Source organism: Pan paniscus, chromosome 4 (genome assembly GCF_029289425.2).
Source record: "Pan paniscus chromosome 4, NHGRI_mPanPan1-v2.0_pri, whole genome shotgun sequence".
In the NCBI taxonomy this organism is placed as follows: domain Eukaryota; kingdom Metazoa; phylum Chordata; class Mammalia; order Primates; family Hominidae; genus Pan; species Pan paniscus.
Genome location: NC_073253.2, coordinates 131,517,553 through 131,532,495, shown reverse-complemented (window position 1 = coordinate 131,532,495; position 14,943 = coordinate 131,517,553). Strand labels below are relative to the sequence as shown.

General features: G+C 45.0%; 1 protein-coding gene and 1 long non-coding RNA gene across 3 annotated transcripts in view; one reads left to right on the top strand and one right to left on the bottom strand.

Moving 5' to 3' along the window:
* TRPC7 (transient receptor potential cation channel subfamily C member 7) overlaps positions 1-14,943 on the top strand; it is a 152,934-nt gene that overhangs the window by 120,329 nt on the left and 17,662 nt on the right. For both annotated transcript variants that reach the window (XM_063604232.1, XM_003829246.4), the window contains one exon: positions 13,704-13,899. In XM_063604232.1, the coding sequence (XP_063460302.1) occupies positions 13,704-13,899 (196 nt within the window). The remainder of the gene's footprint in view (positions 1-13,703; positions 13,900-14,943) is intronic.
* Positions 1-14,943, bottom strand: part of LOC130541547 (uncharacterized) — an 89,387-nt gene that overhangs the window by 70,788 nt on the left and 3,656 nt on the right. The window lies entirely within an intron of this gene.

The window sequence follows — 14,943 nt, the reverse complement described above, 5'->3', positions numbered from 1 at the left end:
CGGCCCACAGGCTATGTTGGAGCCTTGGTACCCCATGGACCGACAGACTACGTTTCAGTCTGAGCTCGGCCTCTTACTGACTTTGTGGCCTTGGGCAAGTACTTAAATCCCTTGGGCCTCAATTTCCCCAGCTCCAAAATGAGAATACTAAGAGAGCCAACTTCATAGGATTGTTGTAAGGATCCAATAAGAAGAAATATGATCAAATGCAATGCTTGGCATAAAGTGAGCCTTCAATAAATAGTAATGATGATAATGGAGATGGTGAATAATTTATCCTCAGGGGAGAATAAATTGCAAGAAAAGACACCTGAGTACTGAATTGGTCTATAGTGCCCTTTCTGGGCAGTGGTCTAGCTTACACACTGTCCATCAGCACAGGCCAAGCACATTGTTGAATCAGCTGGACTACTTTATATCACTCCAATACTTAGTGATTAACTGCTGAAGGAATAGAATAAGTTTCAATCACCCAAAAGCAAATTTGCTCTAGATCTGCTAACGGTAAAACTAAATGTATCCACTCCACATGGGATGCATTGCTACTGAACATGGAGAGGATGTCAGCCGATAAACGAAGGCTCTTACTTTCTGTGATCAGACCCTGGTGTCCCTCCTGAGTTTCTAGCCTAGCATGGTGCCTTGCAAAGGTTGTTTGCTCATTAAATGCTTTATGAACAAGAATGAGGGAATAAACAGGAGAAAGGAAGCCAGAGTCAAAGTAGTCAAATAAACAGTAGACTGGGCATTTGACAGTGTGCACTTCTATCCTGTTCCTACTGCCCAGAGTATTCTGTGCAATCCCTCTCTTCCCTCCTCTACGGAGAGCCTGTATCACCAGCCCACAGTCCCTCACTCCCTCAGAAGATCAGTGCCATGACACACAGAAAAATGACAAAGGGGCCAGGCCTGGTAGCTCATGTCTATAATCCCAACACTGGGAGGCTGAGGTGGGACGATCCCCAAGAGTTTTAGACCAGCCTGGGCAATACAGTGAAACCTCATTAAAGAAAAAAGAAGGAGGAGGAGGAGGAGGGAGAGGAAGGAAGGAAGAAAGAGAGGGAAGGAGGGAGGGAAGGGAGGGGAGGGGAGGGGAGGGCGAAATTGAGAGAGAGAGAGATTATGACTTTAGAGTAGGGCTGACCTAGCCACAATTCTCAACTAGATGCAGCACAGCTAATCCATACAGGGAGGAAGGCAGGTGGCCTGGGTTGGGGTCTTTGGGATTAGGAAGAGTGATGGGGAAAGGCAAACTGAATGAAGATTTCCTAGACACAAGAGACCCAACCAAGAGGACCCCAGACCTTCTAGGAGAGGGAAGAGGATAAAGGGTGGGGAGGCGGCAAGCACAGTGAAGAAAGGATGGGAGATTTATCGCCGTGGCAGTTCCTGAAATGAGATGTGTAGCTGTGAATAGGATTTGATTGAACAGAAAAACAGTCAATAGAGCAGTGAAGTGGAGAGAGAAAATAATGGATTTTTGTAAATGTCATCTTTTACCTTTTGACTGCTCTCTGGAGCATGTCACCCCCAAGAGATCTTCTTTGTTAATTAAAAAAAAAAAAGCCATGTGAGAATAAATGAGACTCGTGCCTTAGGATACTCAAAGCTGTTCTGAGTGCCAGCCATGCTGATGATGAAGTCAAACAACTTCACTCAGGTGAATGTTTGCTCCAGAGCAGCCCATCCCCAGGCTGCCCTGCCCAGCTCATAATCTTCCCTTTGACCCACCCACAGGTAAGTGGCCTGTTCTCTGTGGAATTTTGAGCTTGTAGGGTAAGGCAGGAGTCTATAGAACTCAGCATCTGTTTCTATAGACTCGGCAGACCCAATTCTACAGAAGGGAAATTTGGGTTGGAGCACACTGCAGGTATCCCCCCAGCCCCACTTTTGACCTCCCCCCAACCCCATTCCTGCCACATCCAAGGGCAATTGGAGTCTCTAAAGACTGTTCAGGAGTCCACTTCGAAAGTCAGCTGTTAGAAACCTACAGGGAGCTTTTTCATATGAGCTCTGCTCACCCTAGGGGTGCAGTCCCAGGCCAGCTCACAAAAACCAGTCTCACCATGTTGTAGCACTGTCCCAAGGGGAAGAGGAAGGGCAGGCATTCTAAGACAGAGGGAAAGAAGAGAAGAAAGACTTCTCTACCAACTGCAGCCCCAACCCTCAACCAAGCCCTGCCCTATCGCCCAGTGTCTTCCAGTTCTAAAATCACATACCGCCTCCCTCCGGCCACTCCCAGATTTTCATTTTCTCCATCTGGCAGACCTCAATGAAGAGGCTAGAAGAAAATGGATGGATTAAATTGGTTTAGCCCAAGGTGTGAGTAAATATACAGTATGAGCAGCCTTAACAGAGCAGTGGTTTTCAAACCACATCAGAGTCACCTGGGGAGGTGGCTAAACGTGGGACTTCCCAGGCTCTTCCTCTTAGAGAGTCTGATTACAGTAGTTCTGGGTAGGACCCAGAAATCAGCATTAACAAGCCCCTGGAGGATTCTGGTACAGATGGTCTAGGATCACAGTATGAGAAATGCTAATCTGATCCAACCTCATCATTGCACCAATAGGGAGATGGAAGTCACTCTCAGCTCTTTGTACTTCAAAAACAAGGAGCTTGTTAACTTAAGTGAATATCTTATTAGTAGGATTTCAGGCTCTATGCAGGCAATTTTTTTAAGCACAAGCTACTGAAGAGGTAGCCAGATCCAGTGGGAGCAAGCCCCAAAGTCAGATCCTATTAATAGTTCCCAATTTTTCACCCTCCTTCCTCTTCAGAACCAAGAATTTTCTCAAAGGTCTGGGTTGTTTTTCATAGCCACTTCTGTGTCCAGTGCTGGCCTAAGGGGAGGAGCATGGGTCACTAGTTGGTGAGCTGGGGCCTGTCTGGGCATGACAGATAGTACACCTGCTGGCAACTCATTATCTCCAAGCCACTTCTATTAGAAACTGAAAATGACCACAGGCGAGGAAAGGAAAAGTGTTCAGACAAAGTTTATGCTCTCAGAGTACAAAATCGAAGTATCCCAAGACATGGGTAAGGAAGTGGAGAGAAAAATCGCCTGAGAACACACTTCCTTTAATAAAGTCTTTAAGAAAAGTTCTCAGTTCAGACTGTTAGGAATTTTGTGACTGGGGACGTATTTTTAACCCTATCATAGAACTCAGTAGACAAATAAGATTTGCTTTTGGAGGTTCGTTTTATAGCCAACTTTGCTGAAATGCACATATTCCATAAAGTGAAGACTTTCTGCTTATGTTGTGTGGAACTCTTGGGGTCCCAGCACTCTTGTTACAGGGTTAGAAAAAGAGAAATAAAAGGTCCATGCTCATAGATGAAATACAGCTGAGTGACAATGCATAGAAAAAGGGTGCCTAGGCTGGGCGTGGTGGCTCACACCTATAATCCCAGCAGTTTGGGAGGCCAAGGCAGGTGGATCACTTGAGGTTAGGAGTTTAAGACCAGCCTGGCCAACATGGCAAAACCACATCTCTACTAAAAGTACAAAAATTAGCTGGGCGTGGTGGCTCGCACCTGTTTTCCCAGATACTTGGAAGATTGAGGCAGGAGAATCACTTGAACCTGGGAGGCGGAGGTTGCAGTAAGCCGAGATTGTGCCTCTGCACTGCAGCCTGGGTGACAGAGTGAGACTACATCAAAAAAAAAAAAAAGGAAGGAAGGAAAAGAGTGCCTTTCTCACACCCTAGCTGGTGACTGTGATGGGACAGCTACACAGAGAATAGGAGGGGCCGGAGGCAATGAGGTGGTCCAGAGTAGGAAGTGAAGGGTGCTCTAACACAACCCATGGTGGGCCCCTGTCTCCCCTTTGGGTGAACTTGGCCTTTCAGACTCAATCCTGATTGGAGACTAAATGTGTGTTCTGTTTCTCAAAAGATCATCTCAGCCCATCTTTTCTATAGGCTGTTGTGAAGTCAGCTTCATAGCATAGCTGAGTTGAGAGTTTTCTAATCAAAATAATACCTCTATTAAGGTTGTTCTGTCTCCCTAGGAATCATTTTAATGGAAGTAGCTTCAGCAATGCTAGGCAAAATTAGAAACTTGTATTTTCCGTGACACTTATGGGAAATTTCCATACTTTATGAGGGAGGGATTCAGGAGGCACTGATTCAGCCCCACCCAGCTTGTCCTTGCCATAGAGAAGCCAGATTCCCCTTCCAGCTATGGGAACTGCAGCTGAGGGAGAGGATCCTTAAGACTCTGCCCACACACCCCCACCCGCCACGGACTGTCCCAGCTTCAAGGCTGAGCTTCACATACTCGGCTTAGAGCTGAAATTGAGGCTTCAGATGATCCTTTTGGAGTCGGTAAAGAGCAGCAATAATAATAATAATAAAAAATATCAAATTGTTGACCAACTCATGAAAAATATGCACCTGCTTTCTCATTTAATCCACAGTGGAATAATACAAATACTATTACAGGAAACTGAGGCTCAGAGAGGTACAGACTTGCCCAAAATCATAGAGCCAATGAGAGAATCTGAATCCAAATCCGCATGAGTCCAAGCCCATCCTCCACCTTAGGCCTAAAATTTCCATCACTCACACTAGGGCCTACACTTTGAGATGGATGCTAAGACTCTAAAAGTTGAGTTGCTCTCCTATAGTAGTAAATTCTGAAAAAGAGCATACTAACTCCGATTTTGATTACCATTGAGAACCTGCTGATTCTACATATCTCAGCTTTAATATGCAGACTGTGATTCTCCCCTGGATAAAGCAGGTTTCTATTCCAAAGTGAGCTCCCTTATTTGACAAACATGTATGGAGCAACTACTCTATGCCAAGTGGTGTTTGTCCCTGAGGCCATAGAGATTAATAAGACAGTTCTGTTCCTAGGAAACTCATGGATGAGTGGGGATTTTGCAGGGGGCAAAAGCAACAGCTACGATCCCATATGATCATCATCAAAGGGTACTTGAGTAGCACAGGGAGGAGGAAGCACTGAGCCCTACCTGGCAGTCAGAGAAGGCTTCCTAGAAGGGGTGGCTCTAAACAGAGAGTTTGGGAGGATGACTGGAAGGGCACTCTGGCCTGTGCAAGGCATTTTTGGAGAGCTTCACGTAGGAAGGCATTTGGGTAGATGGCAGAAGATTAAATCAGAGCATCAGGTGGGAGCTAGATTGTGAAGCACTTCATAAGTCCTGATAGAGTGTTAGAGTCTCCGCTAAGTCCTTTGTAAAAGGAGGAAGACGTAATTGGGTCTGCTTTCAGGAAGAGTGCTGTGGCAACTGCATGAAGGGTGGGTTGGAAGGGGTGAGAGTAGAGGCCCAAGCTGGGTGCTGGGATTCTACTGTGAGCAAAAGCAGATGTGGTCCCTCCCCTCATGAAACTTGCAGACTGTTTGAGAAGAGAGATGTTAATCAAATAATCACAGGAATGAGGGCATGTTTACAAATCGAGAAAATGTTCTGAAAGACAGGAATGTGAAAGAAAGGCAGCTACAAAAGGAGCTGAGCTGGATCGCCTGGGAGGCTCTGGCAGGAGCCCTGTGACAGAGGGTGCATTGCTGCATGCAGGGAATAGTGGGATGGAGAAGCAGGGCAAGGGGTAGAGTGGCAGGCTGTGGCTGCAAAGGGGATCCTGCTGAGGCTGCCCAGGCCGAAATACGTCATAAAACTCATCAGAACCAATGATATATTGAGAGAAACCGAGGGAGAGGTCACCCTGAGGCACCCTAGGAGCTTGGCCTACTGCCGGTTTACCTGTGCAGTGTGCTGAACGTGTTTGCAGGTGGGGAACAAGGAATGGCATCAGCCTACTGGGCTTTGTGAAGGACCCGTTTTTCCCAGGATCCTGGGTCGGTGTTGAAATATGGGCATCTCTGATTCAGAAGCTCCACAGGCTGTTTCACCATCAGACTTTATTACACTGTGAAAGTTACAATCTCCACCTTTCATGTTATAAATTCAAGTCAGGACCGGCTGGGCACGGTGGCCCACGCCTGTAACCTCAACACTTCGGGAGGCCAAGGTGGGTGGATTGCTTGAGCCCAGGAATTCGAGACCAGCCTGGACAACAGATTGAGACCCCATCTCAAAAATTAATTAATTAATTAATTAATGCAAGTTAGGCATAGGGTGTTTGGGAGGGATGAGAGAGCTTACTGCACCCACTTTCAGGTGGAGAAACCAGCACAGAAAAGTTCTAAGGCTTGATGGAGAAGGCAGCTGAGATCAGTGTGGGGCTCAAGTCAGGCTCAGAGAGGCTGGGGACCTGGAAATGACCTTTATGTGTCAAAAAAGATCATTTGGGTCTAATATAAGGTCTTTTTCTTTGTATAACTCTCCAACAAGTGATAAAAATATAGATCTTTTCCTGGGCTACTTTAGAAGAATAATTGTTACAGCAGACACTCTACTATCGTAAAATGTTTACGGATACATTCTTCTCATGTTTATTTGTGACCTGGATTCTAAAAGCCTGGGACCTGTGAGCCCCTGGAACAGTCTGAGAACCACCAAGTTTTGAGGAAAAAGACCTGACGACACACAGAAAATGTGCTCCTGAGGATGCTGGCTTCACGGCACCCTCTCAAGCACTGCCTGGGGCCCTCCATCTGCTTCTCAGGCTGACGGTCACTGTCTGACAGGGGAAAGGGTCCCACCTTTTTATGCACTAAAATTCAGTTCTAGGATGATAATATGGTTTAAGCTGCCATTTATCTAAGTGACAGTGGCAGGAAACTGCAATGTCCAGGGTTAGCTTGAGATGTTACCAGCAGGGGCAGGTCTGAGGCAAGCTGGGTAAGGCCAAGTGCCAGATCACCTTCTGCCTCAGTTTCCCAGCATTCCATCATCCATTGACAAAAATGTTCACTGACCCCTCCCCCCCAACTACAAGCTGGACACTATTCTGAGTACTGAGGACAAAGTGACGAAGGAGGTCAGCAGGCCCTGTCAGCATGGAGCTCACATTTCAGAGGGAAAAGAGGCAAAAAGATAAACAAATAGGCAAGTAAGATAGTTATAGATTAAGAGCTCGGAGCTAGAGAAGTAAGACACTGTACAGAAGAGTCATGAGAGAGGGCCTCCTTCAGACAGGTCGTCAAAGAAGGTCTCGTGGAGCGCATGCTGACTGAGACTGAAGCCTCAATGAGAAAAAGAGGAGGAGCAGCCAGGTACAGAGAGAGGGGAAGGCATTCCAAGAGAAAGCTCAGCCAGTGCACCCAGGCAGAGTGCAATGAGTGAAGGGAGAGCCAGCCTCGGGCTCCAGGAGGCGGGAGGAACCAGACTACCCAGGGCCTTGAGGGCCTGCGCTGGGTGATGATGGGCTTTGTCAGCCACAGGGAAAGCCACTAACAGAGAGGGGCAGGATCTGATTTCTGTTTTCCAAGGGCTTTTCTGAAAATTAATTGCAGGGCTCCATAGTCTTTCAGCCAGATATTGGAGCCTATTGCAGTTGATGCAGATTGTGTTAAAAATGAACACTAGTAATAAAATTAGTAACATTAATTGAGCAATTAGTATGTGCCAGGCAGTAATTTATGCATTTCACAAGCATTCCATTAACTCATTCAATCCTCACAACAATTCTATGAAGTGGAGATTACTGTTTTCCCATTTTACAGCCAGGAACAAAGCAGCACAGAGAGATGAGGCTATTTGGCCAAAAACGTATACTCAAACCAGGTTTGCCTGGAGTCAGAACTTGCACCTCGATTGTTTCATCATCACCTGGACTCAACAACACTAGGATCAGGGAACAGGAAGTCAAAACATGCATTAGGGATTCATTCATTCATTTATTCAGCTGACTTTGAATTTGTTGAATGCCTCCTGTGTACCAGGCTCTGATGAGGTTTGCAGTTTCGAAGATGAAGAAAACACAGCTTCTTCCCTCCAAGAGTTCCCAGGCTGCATGGGGTACAGCGAAACCCCTCAGTATAAATAAATCTAGGCTGCACAGGCTTTACATATCCCAGTTCTTTGGCATCAGTTCTGTGGCCCCAGACTCTTCTACTTCTGGACTGTCTAAATCAAACTCCTTGTTTAGGACCCAAGGTAGAACTCAGAGGTGATTCGGAGGACAGAACTTTGCAGGGCCAAGGAAGGGATGAGTTCAGACTTTCTCAGGCATTTAACCATCCTCAAACCTGGTCCAACTGCTTTCAGTCTCTGGGTCTGGGCATTAGAGAAACACAGCCTCTGAGAAGATCTTTATCCATTCCAAACACCTTCCTCCATCAGCCCAACTTGGATGATAGGTGAGCATTATTCTCCTTCAGCAGAACTCTAGCAGAGTGCCAGCTATTGTCTGCTGAGCTTGGGAAACAGCCTTTTTCAATTAAAGGCTGATCCTCCTGCTTAATTTTAGCCTGCTATATGATGATTTGATTAGGTAACTGAACTGAACTATTCAGTGCTAGGGGCTAGGAGTCCTGGCAGTGGGGAGAGAGAGATATGGCATTCTGAAGAAGCAGCAATTTTCCTGTCACCCTGAACCCTCTCCTTGTTGATCAGTTTGCTCTCTGAGGCCCGTATACAACTGCCTCTTCAGGCAACCTGTTATTAAAGTCCTGTTATCCAGCCGAGACAGACCTGGTGGAGAACTGATTACCTCGTCCCTGCTGTCTGCATGACAAATCAGCCCCAACCTTCCCACACACCCACACTCCCGCCCAGAGAAGGGTGAATCGTGGCCTATTCAACATCACTCATGGGCACTTTTCCTCCTTTAGTTCATTAGGAGTGCTTCTTATGCTGGGGTGGCCTATTGACTAACCTCAGTCCCTTCCACTGCAGGCCCAGAGTCAAATATAAAAAGACAGCATGGGCTGGAATAATCAGAAAGAGTATTTGCATGAAATCAAGGGTCTGTGATGATGTTTGAAGATTAGAAGAAAAACAAGTCTTGTTCAGAAAACAAGCAGCTGAATTATTGACTCCATTCAGCCCTGTGTGGAAGCACCTGAGGGGCTGAGGGGCTGTATGTATGCTGGGAAGGGCAGAGGCAAACAGAGCCTCCCTGCTTACAGTCTCATAGCATTCTCTTATCTTACTGGGCTTGCTTGTAGACTGGGACCTCCAAAAGCACAGAAACACATTTGATCTGGGCACCTGTGTATCCTCATCGCCTGGTACGGTGCCTGGCACATAGTTCAATAAATATATGAATCAAAATAATAGCTGCCATTTATTGGACTTTATATTTCACATAGGTTGCCCATTTAATCTTCATGTCAGCTGAACAATAGAAGCATCATTATGCCAATTTCATAGTTGGGTAAACTGAGACTCAAACAGGCTTTGTCCCATGCCCAAACTCATATAGCCACTACAAGGTGTTGCTGAGATTTGAACCCAGGCATGCACCCTGGATCTTCTCACTCCTCCAGCTCTGTGTCATCTCCTGTGATTGACACAGTTGAAGGAATCTATGGCAAACTTTATAACTAGCTAGGGTGGATGGAAAGAGGTTGTAGAGCCAGTAGTTGCCATTCCTATCAGTAAAGAACCTCATATCTAGTCTTAAGACCAGCTAGTTCACAGTAGGGCTTTCTGTGAGTCAAGCAGCTTTATGGCAAATAGTAACTAGCCTAATTCCAAGATATTTTCTTCCTGAAAGCCAGCCCCATTTCTCCCAAATGACTGGCTTTCCACCCCATGCCCTGGGTTCCAGAGCTCATGAAAATTGTGGATGATGATTAATATATAACTCAGAGAGCCTCATAACCTCATGGGGCATTAGGGCCAGCTCCAATACCTGAGCCCTTGGGATAAGTGATTTACTATTGACTCATTCCAATGCCAGCCTTCTCTCTGAGAATATATTACTATGGGTGCCCAAGGTCAAGGCAACAAAAGTCATTTCCCACTCAGGGTAGTGAGGTCAAGTTTCATTTATTTCCTGCCACATGTTAAGTTGGAAGATGACACTAGCATGGCATCTTAAGTTCATTGTAGAGCTCTAATCACCATAAAAAGCATCAAGTTTTCACTGAAAATTTTTTCCTTTTTTTCCTACCAGGATGTCTGTCATTTTCATATTGATTTATCAGCTCTTAGTGTAAGGATATCATCCATTGTTTGTCTTACGTTTGCAAATACCAATTCTTTTCTCAGTCTTCTGCCTTATGTTTTTACTTATTATGTTTTTCATGTGTACAAGTAAAGTTTTGTGTGGCCAAATCTCTCAAGCTTTGTAGTTTCTGAAACTTCCCCCAGCCCAGAATTATGTAATAAATTCTCACCAATACTTTATTCTAGTGTTTTTACCATGAAATTTTTTTTTAACATTTAACTCTTCAATTCCATTCAGAAGTTATTTAGTTATATGGTTTGAACTATGGATAAAATATTGTATTGCTTACAGTTTAGCCCAGATAATTGGACATAACTCGGCCCATAAGGTGCCCTCTAATAACAACAACAAAAACAGCAACAGAATTAGTCTATTCAGTTAGTCCACTTATCTTCATGACAAGAACATGTGGATACAAATGAAAGACCCAAGAGCCTCAAATGGTGAATCTCGCCATATTGGGTGAATCAAACCAATAGGCCCACCTTTCTTTAAATGAAGATTTTATTACCTCATTCATTTTGCCCCATGAAAGGAGAAAGCAAGGACCTTAACAGCTTAGAAGAGATCATTAGAAATGCATAGTTTAGGGCCAGGCGCGGTGGCTAACTCCTGTAATCCCAGCACCTTGGGAGGCCGAGGCGGGCAGATCACAAGGTCAGGAGTTCAAGACCAGCCTGGCCAACATGGTGAAACCCCGTCTCTACTAAAAATACAAAACTTAGCTGGGCACGGTGGCGCGCGCCTGTAATCCCAGCTAGTCTGAAGGCTGAGGCAGGAGAATCACTTAAACCCAGGACGTGGAGGTTGCAGTGAGCCAAGATCGTGCCACTTGCACTCCAGCCTGGGCGACAAGAGTAAAACTCTTGTCTCAGAAAAAAAAAAAAAAAAAGAAAGAAAAGAAATGTATAGTTTGTCTAAGACCCCGTCCTGCCTAGACAGGTGCAGCTGGTTTTTGCTCTGGAGGTGTGGCTCCCACTCTGGCAGTCCCAGTGAGTTTGGGCCTTTTGTAGAGCCTGTTGGAGAAATGGCCAAATCCAAGTCCAGGAGTTACTCCTTAAACCACAGCATAGAAATAAAACAGATGTGCAGTACTGAAGATTGTCTGGAAGACAGACAACAAATTGAACATATCAGCATTCCAGGCCAGGTTAATTGTCCTGAGCTGCAGGGGTCAGGTAAAGGAGGGACTAAGGCAAAGCCTCGAGATTTGTAAATATTACCTTGCTGGAACACATACTGCTTAATAAGCCAGGCCTGTTTCTTCAGATTATTGATAAAGAATACCTAAGAGAAGGCACCAAGGATAAATCAGGGCTCAGTGGCAAAATTTATGGCAAGATGCAAATGAGAAAAAAATGGAAGCTGAATGTAGGCCCACTTTCCCTAATCGAAATTCAGAGGGTTTTCCCTGGATGTGTTCTGTAATCGCTCACTTCATTTGTGTCAGCCAAAGGTTTCTGGGTTGTTCCAAGATAAGAAAGGGAAGATGAATTTGGGTAAAGCCTTTCTCTATGGCAAGTATGATCCATTCCTTTTTGGTCCATGACAAGTGTATAATCCTAAATCAGCCCTTGTCTGCCCAGCCTCCCCTTCAGACACTGTTCTCCAGTTTTCACCTGATCCTGCCAGGAAGGGAGCAACTCTAAGAGAGATCACGGCCTACTGTCTCCTTCTAGTTTGGAATTTAGGGTTCATCTGGTGGTTTTGAAATCTGTCTGCCACTGTTCCCTTCCAAGAGTGTGATAACTGAAAGATTGCTTCATAATGGGACACAGTACTGCAGTGAATCATGACACAGGGTGGATGACATCTTTTTCACACAAAATGCTGCATCTCACATGAGGAAAACAGTTTTCCCCCCCTTCCAGAATAGCACCAGGAGCTGGAGCTCTGCAATAATGGCTTAATACCCTGTCTTTGCTTATAAACACCCAACTAAATTATTTCTCACTAATGCTAAAATGAATTAAATGTTTCAAAATCACAGTTTTAAAAGAAATTAAAAACAAACACTGACAATACAATCCCACTTCAAATAGCAGTTTTTCAGACTCTGAAGAGTGTGCATAGGGAATGAGCCAAACAGCTGGGTAGACACACACACATGCACACGCACACACAGATACACATACACCCCCACACAATCACACTCGGGAGAGCTGTAAATTCATGCGAGTCAAGAGTTGGATTTTTAGCCCAAGTGACGAGTACCAGTATTTTTGTACATCTTGTCAAATAAATACCAATCCTTGAGAAATGCTGATATTTTTAAAGATCTAGCTAATCCTGGCCATTTGTGGGTGAGTGTTGAAAACCTGAAATGTTAAAGAGGAAAAAAAAAAAGTGCTTTCTTACAGTGGTACCAAAAATCTGGATGAAAACTAAAAGAACTGCACTTAACCATTCAGATGTTACCAGATATACATGTACGGTCTAAACCTCCCAACCAAAATCCAGCTTTCTTATTCGATTCTAGGTCATCAGCCTGATACAGGGTCATGCCCATAGAGTATGGACTACGAAATGCACTTGGGTCTTATTCATAACACTACTGTATTTCAGTTACTTCATAGTCTCAAAAGGGCCAAAGAGCAGTGTCGTTAAAGCTGAGACTAACCTGAACTGCCTTCAAGGCACATGCAGCATCTAACCTAAGTGAGCCGTAGGGTGAGGTTTGGGCAATCACCTGGTGATTTTGAACCATGTGGGCACACCAAAATCCCCACTCTCATTCTTGATAATTCAGCCCCAGTTTAGAAAGCTTAATACATGTGGCTAGCCTCAGCTCTGTAACAGGAGGTCATATGAGAGCCCACCACAGAGCTGGTCATGAGGCTTAAGTGAGCTGCTCTTTGTCGAGTGCCTAGAAGTGTCAGACTCCAGGGATGCCATCCTCCTGTGTGGACACTGCCCACTTTCCAGGTGTCTGCCATCACTCCCCTTCACGTGGGCTGTGGAGTCTGAGAAGAAATGGTTAGGGCTTAATGGAAGGAAGAATGCACTTTCTGGGGCTCATAATGCACAAGAACAAACATTTACCCAGGTGTTTAATTTTAAATGTTTAAGTTAATTACAGTAAGAGAAAAGTGATACCACAGCCAGGAGTCCCAATAAATGGATTGAATAAAAAATAAAGAGCTTGCCATTTTTAATATTCTTTCAAAGTCTTCTTAGAAATCTGAATATCACATTATCTCAGAATGCAGGCATCACCAACCAGCCCAGCCCCACTACAGGGTAACAACTGGGCACTCCAGGGTAAAGCATGACCAATGGCAACTTTCATTTTAAAAGTTCAAGCTGGCCAGATGCAGTGGCTTACATCTGTCATCCCAGCACTGTGGGAGGCTAAGATGGGATGATACCTTGAGCCCAGGAGTTCAAGACCAGCCTGGGCGACATAGTGGGATCCTATCCCTGCAAAAAATGAAACAATTAGCCAGGTGCGGTGGTGCACAGCTGTAGTCCCACCTACTCAGGAGGCTAAGGCAGGAGAATTGCTTGAGTCCAGGAGGTCAGGGCTAGAGTGAGCCATGATTGAGCCACTGCACTCCAGCCTGGGCAACAGAGTGAGACCCTGTCTCAAGATAAATAAATGAATAAATAAAAGTTCAAGCTGATGCAAACTGCGTAAAAGGACTGTCTGTTTCTTTGCAGGGTTGAAGAAAGTTTTAAAACTTTGTTTTGGTCCATATTCGGCTTATCTGAAGTAATCTCAGTGGTGCTGAAATACGACCACAAATTCATCGAGAACATTGGCTACGTTCTCTACGGCGTTTATAATGTCACCATGGTGGTAGTGTTGCTCAACATGCTAATAGCCATGATCAACAACTCCTATCAGGAAATTGAGGTAAGGCCAGGTCACTGAAAATGCTTGCTCTCCTTCATCTAATTTACATTGCTTTTTTCAGCAATGAGGGGAATGATGTTAGAAGCCCATGTGTTGTTAAATGTGCAGCCAGAACAACAAAGAACAGGCATTCTTCCTGGATTGCTTCTAGAAATAGAAGCAGTCAAAGTCAGTCTGCCCCATGGCATTGCTGGTACCACCGTGAGGCCCAGCGAGAGCAGAAAGAACTGGGGTCATGAGTCTTCTCTCTTTTACACTTGTCTTCTCAGGACCTCGTGCAGATGACCCATGACAATCAATCAGAATGACTGTCTTTCAGCCCCCAGGCCCCTTTTGCCTCTCACGTGTTATTTATTAAGTACCTACTGTATGCCAAATCCGCACTAGGCACTGGTGATACCAAGATGACTAAGACACAGTTCCTGCCTAGAGAAACTCATAGTCCAGTGAGGAGATCATACAGGGCGATCAACAAATTCCAATGCCCTGGGGCCAGTGCAACCAGGTTGTGGGGGGTGGTGTGGGGACAGAGATAGAGATTGACTATGGGGGAAGCTTCCAGAGGTGATGCTGGAAGGCCATTTAAAAAGAGAACAATTTTGCCTGACAGATAAAGGGGTTGAGAGAATGTATCAGGAGGCAATTTATCAAAATCTAAAAGGCATGAACCATAAGCTACTGATTGCAGCTTGTTTGGAACAGCAAGAAATTAAAAACAAACTGAGCATTAATAGGAATCTAATTAAATAGACTACGATGCATCTGAAAAATGGGATGCTGTGCAATTCTATTTTAAGAAGGATAAATATGTTCTCTATATGCTGATGGGGAAAGACCTTCAAGTTACAGTGGTAGGAGGTAAAAATCAAGTTCCAGAACAATGTATATAGTGGGCTCTCTCTTGTGTAAGAGAGAAAGAAAAGGGAATGTGATTCATTTGTGATTGTATAAGCAAATGAAAAGAACAAACCTCTGAAAGGTCTACAAGAAAGACACCACGGGGTGCCTGTTGAGAGGTGGGAATAGGGGGCATGGTGGGTGGAA